Raw genomic sequence first — 10484 nt, forward strand, 5'->3', positions numbered from 1 at the left:
TCACTTACATTTCACATCCAGGCTGAGGAGGTCGCTTCTGCTGGAACTGACCAGGTTGGAGACCTCACACTGATAATCCCCGGCATCCTCTCTCCTGACGGGGTCTATGGTGAGGGTGCTGTTGTCCTGGGACAGCTTCATCTGCTCTGTGAGCCAGAGACTCTGGTTACTGAAGAACCACTGGATGGAGATCCCAGTGTCATTTGTGAGGCAGGTCAGGACCACAGCGTCCTTATGTTCTGTGACTGTAGTGTTGGTGGCTTGTATGGAGGGCTGTGCCACTGGATCTGTGGAGAAACAAAGGAGGTGACTGAGTGAGAGTAGGGCTGGGGTCACAGTCGTTCCTCAGCCAGTTCTCAGATCCCACTGTGAGCTGTGTAAAGGTGACCGAGATGATGGCTCTGGCCTCTATAGAAGGACGAGTGTTTTTGTTCAGGTGACAGTCTGTACGGGGAGGGCTGCACCTCCTCTCTGAGCCCTTAATAACGCCAGCATGACCGCAGACTGGTTCCCCATGTCATCTCCATAGTATCATCACCCAAAACCTCTTCTCAGCCCATGTATCCAGCATCCTCATCATCAGGTGGAATTTTTCTCCCATTAGCTTTTGTGTGACCCTTTGTTAGAGCTTTCTGTGACTTTATGAAAGATCAGGCGTGCTCTTGGGTATGGTAGCTTTAAATAGAGAAGTGAAGGTGTTTCTTTTGCTAAATAGTTTGTTAGAGAATCAACATGGCCCAGCCAGTCATCATGACCTTAGGACCTGGAGAAGTTCCAAGCTAGGGTTTCTCAATCTGAATAGGACTTTTACTTCTTGGTTCGTGGATTGAGTATCACAGAGAAGGAAATCTCTAGAGAGAAGTGGTCACAGTTTTAATAAAATGCTGGTACACTTAGCCCTCTCTGTAAACTCTAAACTTTTTGGCACTGCTCCTTCCATCCCATGAAGGGACTTCATGGATGAATCTACCTATTTTTCCAAGTGCTCACCATAATTCACTGTTCTCCTTTGGTATAGGTATGTGCTAGTGTCTCACAGTGTCATATAGCTGGTGACTTCAGAGCCAGGACACAGCTGAGTCTCTTTTCCCATTTTCCTGCAGCCTGGCCTGAGAAAGACTCTGGTGTCAGTGGGTGGCACAATTTGGCTAGATTGAGGACAGGCTGCCCATGTTTCTTCCCTACATGCCCCTGTCCCACCACAGGTGGCATCAGAGCAGAGTCAGTCATAAGGTGAGCCAGGAACAGAAGTACCTTCTTCCTTCTCCCTCTGTGAAGCCCCCTCCACTGTATGGGGCTTTCTGGGGCTGAGAGAACCCCCTCCCCACATTCCAGGCTGGACCCACATCTGCTCTGGGAAATCAGAGAGCAAGGGGAGGAAGAGTCTGCAGAGATGTCGTGGGAGGGTTCAGGAACAGGATGGACACAAGATGGGCAATAGCTTTCGGGAGGTTCTTTCCTGAAAACCAGACAGATTTCCACCCCAAAGCCTGGTACCAATGGTCCAGGGAGCCACTTACCGGACACTGTAATAGTCTTGAGTGCGGTCGTATTGAAGCCAGTGACAGAGTTATGGACGAGGCAGGTATAGGATCCACTATCATTTGCAGTGATGTTGGGGATAAAGAGCTCCTGTGTGGATTGCTGGGGCCTCCCATTAATAAGCCAAGAATACTGTGCAGGTGGATTAGAGGCCGCGTGGCAGGAGAGGCTGAGGTTTGCTCCTGGACGGTAATAGGAGTCTGAGGGGGAAATGGTGGGGGCATCCGGGCCATCTGGAGAAAACAGAATCAAGCCACACATGATGTAATCAGAGGGAAAGGGAAGCTCCTGGTCTATACTAGGGCGACAGTATCCTTCTGAGCCAGGTCCCAACCTTGCTTTAAAAACTCCCAACCATGACCCCTCTGTGTTCACTCATCCTGAGTCTGAGACATTAACCTGTTTGTCCCATCACAGATTATTGACCCCGAGCCTCTCAAGACAGCAGCAGCCCGTCCCCTCCTAGTCTTGGCTCAAGGCTGGGCCTGCCCAGATTTGCCTGAGACAGGAAGTCATGGCCAGCCTGGTGTCCAGGACTGAGGGTCTGTGTACTTGAATCTGAGAGGGATGGATGTGGCCTGGCCTCTGGTAGTGTGGATTTGGGCAGACACCCTGGGCCAGGTAGGGACAGAAGTTACTCACAGAGAACATTGAGGTAGAATGGGTCACTGCGACGGGCACTCACTGGGTTCCGGGTTTCACATTCATAGGGTCCTGTGTCATTCCTTGTGACACGGAGTAAAGTGAGAGTCCTGTTGTCCGGGGACAGCTCCAGCCAGGTGCTGTCCAGGAGGCTCTGATTGTTGTTCAGCCACAGGTAGGTGGTGTCCTGAGTCTCAGGTTCACATGTTAACACTACACGGTCCTCATGCTCCACGGGGCTGGACTTGTTGCATGTGACGTTGGGTTTGGTTAACTCCGCTGTGTAGATAGAGAGAATATTGCCTTGTGTGGGACCTTTGATTCCTCTAAAGGCCTCTTCAATCAGAATTGGCATCTCTCACCTCTCTGCCAACCCAAGTCCTTAAAAGAATAAGGCAGGTCTGTGTATCCCATGGCAAATGCATAAAGATCTGGGCAGAGAATGTAAGGCCACCTGCTCTATGTCTGGGAGAAAACACAGACTTTCCCAAGTCAAATAAGCCTCAGGGTTGGTCATGGAAAGACACAGGACCGGGAGTCAGAGACCACCCAGTGCTTCTCCTTGTTCTTCACTGACCAGATAACTGTCTGACCAACCTTGGGGTCCTCACCTGGAAAGTGTGCGTGCTGAGGCCTTTTCTATTACACAGACCTACCTCATCTAGTGTAGATGAGTTTTCCCTGAGGCCTTGCTTTCCAGGGTTATCCTAGAGATGGGTAATGATGGGCCTACCTATAGTTCTTAAACCCGGGGAGGACTGAGCAACATAGCCTGGAACTGGGTATTTGAGCAGAAATACTATACTGGGAGATCAGGAGCAAGCACAGAGGTCAGTTCCGTACTCAGGCTGCAGGGCCACGAAGTGGGGCAGGTCTGCCCAGGTGTTCCATGGTGACTGGCATGAGACAGTGACTCCATAAAGGATAGAGCAGAATTAAGGCTAGATATGATCCAGGAAAGAGTGAGGGGGACAGGCAGGGGCTGGCTGGCTTTGAGAGCAGAACCATGTGCTCTGCCCTTGGTCTTTAAAGTCTCTTCTCCCACTGCAGAGGGCAGTGAGGACCATGTTGATCTTTCTTGAAATATAAGTAGATGTTTTCAAATGCAGAAGAGTGACCAGTAGAAAGGTCGGAGGGTGGAATGTAGCCCTCACGGACCGTTTTTAAATAAAATTATGAGACAGAAATCTGAGAAGTTAAATTTTTTCCATATTGAAAGTTAATATTAATGCCCCAAAGATGTAACACCAGTTTCTGGAGGAATATCTCTCTAGAGAGCACTAAAGGTCGTAGACCAAGTTCTGCAGTCCAACCAGGATCACATTATCATCAAAGGAAGGTGCTACAGTGGGTTTGAAATCAGTGGCCCCCTGGGTAGAGAGAGACATGTGAGTCCTGTTATGAGGACAGAATTGATTAGGTGGCAAGTCTGACGTGTCTCTGTTACAAAAAGGGAGGAATGCTACCAAATTAGTTGAAATGATATGTGTTATGTTAGTAAATTTAGGAAAGAAGTCTCTGCCACCAATTTATATGGTCAGTCAGGCAAAATGGGAAGAAGGTCCAAAGCTTGTATGTGGCTCTCTTTTGACCTCCGGAAACATAAGGTTGATCAAATTTATCCAAATTGGGCAATGTCTAAGTGAAAGGACAGAGGCTGGTGGATCTCACCCTCTGTGAGCATCCCACCCTATGGTAAAGGTGTCATCATGAGGACTTCTGTGTGTGAAATAGGCAGTAAACCAGTCAGACAGTGCAGGGTCTGGTCAGCCCCACCTTGGGAAGGTCCCAGGAACCACTAGATTAATGGGAGCCTCACCAGGATGAGGATGTGAGTCAGGAGTCAAACAGGTGAAATCAGCCTGTGAGCTTTTGAGGACTGCAGACCTGTCCTCCTACCTTTGACTCCCTGGTTGAATCACATAGAGAATCACGCCCCTGTCCCATGGCATATTCCACTTGTTGACATTGTGGAGGGGAAAAGCCCTGGATGGTGGTACAGTGGAAGCTCATTCTCCTGGTGACTTGGGGTAACTAGCTCATGATGGAGCCTCAAGGGGCTGCTGCTCCCACTTATTTCTCTGTCCTTGACTATTGCCAGGAGGGTGGGTCTGGCTACAGGTGTTAGTGCGAGAATTCGGGGAGGCTTAAGAGTGGAAGAAGCTGTGCGGAACAGGGTCAGTCCCAGCTGGAATGAAGGGGGAGGATGATGAGGGACATGGAAGGTGCAAAGAGAGCCAGAAACCTCCAAGGTCAGAGCAGTGGGGGTTACCAGTGACATCAAAGACCTTAGGCACCAAGAGCCCATGGCTCTCCCAGGGACAGGGCCAGAACGGCCTTAAAAACTCTTCTATTTTCTGAGCAGCCCCACAATCATGATACTCTTTTCTCAGAGTGGCTTTAGGGGCTGGTGGTGAGAGGGATGGAACATGGGTCTCAGCCCCTGGAGAGACAGAGAACAAGTGTGATCATAAACTAGGATTCTGAACCCAGGTTCCAGTCTGGGAGGAGATTATGGATCATTCATTCATTCATTCACCAATCATTCCTTCCCTCCTTCACAAAAGAGCAATTGTGTTGTTGGGACCTGTGCTGGTTGCAGGTGTAGAGTGGGGAGTAAGAAAACAAAGTCCTTTCCTTTATACTCCAGTGGGAGTGACACCAACACATCAGGAACCAAATAAGTGATTTTAAGTTCAGTGTAGGGAGATGTGGATCAGCCACCTGAGGAGGTGGCCTGGACTTTCCCTGCATTGACTCTGATTGTTGATGCAGGTAATTTGGTTCTTGAGTAAAAACAGGTTAAATCTCCTCTTGCTGTCACTCTCCTACCAGAAAATCTACCTTGAGCTGTGGATCTCTAAGAAGAAGCTGTTTGATCTGATCCAACGGCTGGTTTTGGGGTCCATAGATGTCCCCAGGGTGGTGGAGCGATCGGGGCTGTGGCTTCACTAAGATCTTGCCATGACTCTGATCTGCCACTCATAGCCTATGTGACCCTGATTCAATGACTGTATCACCTTGTGCCTCAGTTTCCCCCAAATAAAATCAGGTAAATTGTCTCTGGATTAATATGTTGTCTGTGAATTATCCTTAAAACATCCCCAAATACTTGCCCTAAAGCTTAGTACTGAGGAGCTGCCCAAATAAATGGCATTCTAGAGAGACACCTCCCTGGGCCTGATCCCTGGTGGATGAGGAGCTGCAGGAGCATCTTCTGTCCTCCGTTCCTTTCTGTGGATGGTGACCATCCTTTAGAGTCCCCTATACCCCCAGGGCAGTTGGCTAATGGCCTGGGGACCTTGTCCATCTGCGTTCTCCATGCCAAGCCTCAGGTGAAGGATCAGGCTCCGCCCCTGCCCAGCTGTGGCTCTTTGGGCTGAGCCCTGGCTGGTGACCAGCTCCGGAGCCTGGGACTAGGGCAGCCAGGAAATCATTGTTCCCAGTCAACCCTGTCCAGGTGGCCAAAATCTAACCCTGGCACAGGCTGCCCAAGGTAACTGGAGTCAGGAGCCCTGAGACAGGGGTCTGGGCAGGGGCTTCCCAGATATAGCTTCCCTGTGAGGATCCCAGGGGGCCCCTCAGGCCAGGCCCTGTCGGAGCTGTGCAGAGTCTTCCTCATGGTCATGTTCATGGGGAGGAGCCCAGGGGGCTGGACTGAGACTGATCTCCCTCTGCTGAGTTACTCTCATCAGATTGATTCTTCTCTCTGCAGGGAATGTCTGCAAGACCTGGATTCTGGGAAAGGAATTCCGATCTTATGAAGTTTGTCTCCATTGTATGTGTCCTGCACTAAATGCTCAAACCTCAACACGAGACGTAATGCAGAGGCGGATGTAGGCACAGTCCAGGCCTGTTAATCCTGTGTGTGTGTCACCCCACCCAACCCAAGAGGTCAGAGAGGAATCACTCACGGTATACGTGGAGCTGTCCAGTTCCTACGTGACTTTGAAAATTTTTTGTCCAGGCTTGTAGGGTGTAGTATCCTATGTCCTCCTGGGTGACGTTCTGGAACAGCAGGGATCCATTTGGGTATATTGTCTCCCGACCACTGTATACAGGCCCTTGGGTAATTTCTTGTGTGTCTATCATATATGCTGCAATTTGTTGATTGGGATCGACTCTGTCTGCTTTGAACCAGCCATAGCCTATGAGATTCTCTGTCAGATTGTGGACAAGCAGAAGAACATCCTTCCCTTGGACACCATTGGGCGGCACTGATTCAATAGTGAGTTGAGCAGTGGTGGGCGGGTTCCAGAAGGTTATGAGTAAGACTAGGAGGGAAGAGAGAGAGATCAATCAATATTTGGACCTATGTACTGGGATGGAAAGATGAGGCCCTGGGTCCTGAACAGGTCTCTTCATCTCTTAGACTTGGAGTGCGTGTGTGTGTGTGTGTGTCTGTGTGTGTGTGTGTGTCTGTGTCTGTGTCTACTGGTCAAGGTCAGGAGCATGACCACCATTACGTCAGCCCCTCTGGGCTTGTGATTTCCTCTGTTCCCAACACTCTTCCCAGGTGTCTGCCTGGCTCACTCCCTCACTGCCCTCAGAGCCCTGCTCACTCTCAGGGGCATCCTTGGGAGATGCCTTCCCTGACCTCCTCTCTAAAGACCCTCTGTCTTCACTGTCTGACCTTTCCCTGCTCTGTTCCCTTCATGACACTTGTGTGTCCCTGACATCACATTCAGATTTCTTTGATTGTCTGTGTTTCTCTCCATAGAATGTGAGCTCCTGAGGGCAGGGACTTGTGTGATCTTGTGGTACCTCCAGTGCCTGGAACAGGCTGCAAACACCTTGGATGAATGAATGAGTGTTCTCAGGGCCCTCTTCGTCCTGGTGTTTGTTTGTCAATTTCTGAGGTTTATTAGCAATGACCATGTTTGGTGCCCCTGGTTATGTTCTTTTTCTGAAGTATCACTTGGATATAGTTGTCTTATTTTCAAAATGTAACTTCAAAAAAATATTGCAGTTATGAGTTTCCTACCCCTCACCAACTCCAGTTCACTAAAATTTTCCTGTTGCTGAGCCCCCTCCACCCATCCTACTCTGAGCCCATGTCCTCTACTCTCAGGTCCAAACAAAAGTCCTCTGTCCTCTCTCAGAGCCCTGTCCTCCCCAGGAGACCCCAGCAATCTCTGTCCTCTATCTACTGCCCACCTTCAGGGAATCGTCCCCTCTTACCTGCCAGCAGGAGACCCTGCCAGGGGCTGTGCCCTCTGTGGGCAGGGGCTGAGGGGGGCTCCATGGTGTCTGCTGCCTGCTCTGTCCCTCCCTCTGTGAGAAGAGCCTGGGCTCCAGAAGTGCTCACAACTGCCGCTGTCCAGATGCTCCAGCTCTGCTGTCCTTCCTGCCTCTGCACTGAGCCTCCTCCAGGGGCAGGAGTGCTTAGTGGGGTCACATGCACTGGGGGCGGGGTCTCTGCCCAGGTCCCTCCCTCTCCTCCTCTCATTCGTGCCTCCTTGGACCTCTCCTTCCCCTTTCTGTCTACATTTTGTTTCCCTGGCAACAGTGGAGGCCTCTCCCTCTTTAGCTGTGATTCCCTCCATACACACACATAAACACAGACACAGAGACAGACAGACACACACACCCTTGTTTGGACAAGCACAAGCCTGGGGCACTGCTGCCCTGGGCAGTCCCCACAACTCTGGGTCAGAGTGCACAGTCAGTGTCCCCTGCAGCCCTTTCTCTTTCACATTTGACTTTTCCCTTCAGAGCCGGGGTTCTGGGGCTGTATCGGGAACTCTTGTCACAGGGATGTCACTCCTGCTCTGAGTCACAATCACCTGTGGAACTTTGTAGCTACAAATTTGTGAATGCCTAGGGGACACCTTAGAAACGCTACTTTAGCAGCTGCCCAGGTTTGTGGATACCCAGCCAGGCTGAGACCCCATTTTGTGGGGTGGGGCAGCCTCTCCCCTTCTCTTGTTCAGAGTCAGAAGATTCTGTTAAGATGCAGATTCTGCCCCGGCAGGTGTGAGGTGGACCCGAGAGTCTGCCTCTAACGAGCTTTCAGGTGATGCTGATCACACTGGCCTGGGGGGCACACTTTCAATAGCAAGGCTGATGGGGACCCCTGACCCTGAGAGGGATGACCCACACACCCCAGCATTGGCCTCTGCTGTGTCCTGGCCTTGGGGTCTGTCAGCACCACGCAGATACCCAAGGGTCTCCAAACCCGGGGAGTTATTTTTGTTTGTGACACAGAAACCCAGCCTGGCACCAGTGTCTTCCCCGTGTCCTCAAATGCTCTGGGAAGGTTGGATTTCCTCCCCACAGGAAGGCCACAGAGATGACTCGGGGGGTGAGAAAGGGGCAAGCTGAGTGATGACTGGTGAGGGTACCCATCCTCCATCTCTGAGTGTCACCAGCCTGGCCTCTGCTTCCAGGGACAGAGACCCAGTAGCGGTGTCATTTTAATCTGCAGTTCTTGGGTGTGAAGGGGGAGGTTTCCTGAGTATCCCAGGTGAGAGGATGGTGTTGGTGGGAGGTCAGGTGGCTGTGGGCTCCTTGGTCCTCAGGAGAAGGCTTCAAGGAGACCACCCCCATCTCCATGTGTGTTGGCTGAGCTGTGGCTCAGAGCCTGTCCATGTGTTCCCTGACCATCCTGGAGTTCTCTGTCCTCTGCTTGGCTGACTTTCCTGTGGTCACCTGCCTTCCCCATGGGTGGTGCCAGGCAGGTGGTGGGGACATGCTCAGGGACCCCTGACAAGGCAGGCTACTCTGAGGCCCCTAGAAGGAATGGGCAGGACAGAGCAGGCATGTAGGAGGGGCCCAGAAGTGTCTGTTAAAGGGAGGGATGGAAATCAGGCTCCTTCTCCACCTCCTTAGCCAAAGCCACTTTCATGTGTTGTCTGTGTGTCCCAATGTCGCCCCCTGGAGGGCATGAAGAGACCAGTGGCCAATGTCAGGGTCTGCACCAGGGATGCTGACCAGGCTCCAGAGGTGTGAGCCGATCCTGAGCTGTGGGCAGATGTGGTCATTGACCTCCAGGCTGAGAGGCTGGTAAGTCTGGGTTCTGTGCTTTGGGGATCCCAGGCTGCCAGACTCCACCTCAGTGCAGGGAGAGCCCAGGGAGAGGTCAGATGTTGCCCAGAGCATTCTTGGTCTAGTGTCAGAAGAACTGTCCCCTGGGGGATGTGCTGTCTCAGGGTGAGCTTTCTGTCCCTGAGATTTAAAGAGTGGGGTAGAGTGTCTCTTTAAGCTTTTGGGAGAGGACAGTGCCCCGGGGGTTAGGCCTCAGAATGTCCTGTTTCCTCCATCATAGCACTGGGGTCTTGCATCAAGTCAACCGTGTCCCTGTCCGTTGTCTGCTCTAGGCCTCCCCACAGAGCCCAGGAGCTGCAGCAGCTCCACGTGGAGACTCAGACAGGGGATCCCCTAATTTCCACTGTTAGGAGAGGGGAGGCGCCCATGGGACCCTCAGCACCTCTGAGATGGAAGCAAACAGATCCTGGTTCTTCTGTTCAATCCTGGGTGGGAAGTTCCTCTCATTCCTCAGGATGCCTTGAGCTGGTAGGATGCCTTCATGGGACCACAGTCAGGTGTCCCCACAGACCAGGGACCCTGGAGGGGGGGAATTGTCCCCTGATTCTTTTGAGGTCAAGGTGGGGCTCCCTCCTCTCCTGGTGGTAAGTCCACCTGGTGTTGAGAATTCAGAGTTTGTCCCAGGTCAGGTCTCTGTGAGAAGAGGAGGGACACAGGTTGCTGGCTCAGGGCCTCCAAGGAGAGAAGTCACTTTCAAGGTAGAGGGGTGAGGGGGTGTGATCTTCTGGGAGTGAATAGGGATTTGACCCCCCACTGTTAGGAGGCCCCTGTCCTCCCTCCTGACTCTACAAGGGGAAAGGCCCATCCCAGAGACAGTATTGCTGGCCTCCTTCCATCCTGATGCCAGTGGCCCTGTGTCTACACAGAACGTGCTCTGACCCCCAGGTGTCACACAGGCATGACAGGCTTCTGTTGTGTGATTTCCTTCCTCTATTTAGTGAGTATTTTCTGAACATCTGTGATGTGTCAGGCCCTGATGTGGGCCCTGTGAACTCCACAGAGACGAGGACACACGTGGGCCCTGGGGTCACGGAGTTTACCTTGTGACAGGGAGACAGGCACTCAGAGAAAAATCATGGAAGTAAGGAGTTAATTGTAATTGAGAGAAGGGCCATGAAGGGAAAGTGTCTGGTGTGTTCAGAGCATGTAATGAAGTCTCAGCTCGTCTGGGGATCACCGAGAGCACCCTGAGAAAGTGACCTTTTGGTTGAGACCTGAAGTGTGAGTGGACGTTTGCCCCATAAAGGATGAAC

The 10484-nt window shown here is 51.7% G+C and overlaps 1 protein-coding gene across 1 annotated transcript; it reads right to left on the bottom strand.

Annotated features, from left to right (window-relative positions):
* Positions 1-7437, bottom strand: LOC101398570 (cell adhesion molecule CEACAM1-like). Its single transcript, XM_087421697.1, has 5 exons — positions 7366-7437; positions 6099-6458; positions 2185-2463; positions 1521-1775; positions 1-287 (listed from the first exon to the last, which is right to left on the bottom strand). Exons 1-5 carry the CDS (start codon positions 7427-7429, stop codon positions 1-3), a joined length of 1245 nt encoding a protein of 414 aa, XP_087277823.1. The 5' UTR covers positions 7430-7437.
* Between the last annotated feature and the right edge of the window lie 3047 nt (positions 7438-10484).

This window comes from Ceratotherium simum, chromosome 33 (genome assembly GCF_057802395.1).
Source record: "Ceratotherium simum simum isolate JZ-2026a chromosome 33, ASM5780239v1, whole genome shotgun sequence".
NCBI lineage: Eukaryota > Metazoa > Chordata > Mammalia > Perissodactyla > Rhinocerotidae > Ceratotherium > Ceratotherium simum.

What these genes read in the sequence shown, in the direction of transcription:
- LOC101398570 (XM_087421697.1), bottom strand. Translation starts at nt 7,429, where the DNA reads ATGGAGCCCCCCTCAGCCCCTGCCCACAGAGGGCACAGCCCCTGGCAG. An exon ending in TGGACAGCTCCACGTATACC is followed by an intron (nt 2,464 to 6,098) that starts GTGAGTGATTCC and finishes CTATCTACACAG; the next exon opens with CGGAGTTAACCAAACCCAAC. An exon ending in ATTCTACCTCAATGTTCTCT is followed by an intron (nt 1,776 to 2,184) that starts GTGAGTAACTTC and finishes TGTTTTCTCCAG; the next exon opens with ATGGCCCGGATGCCCCCACC.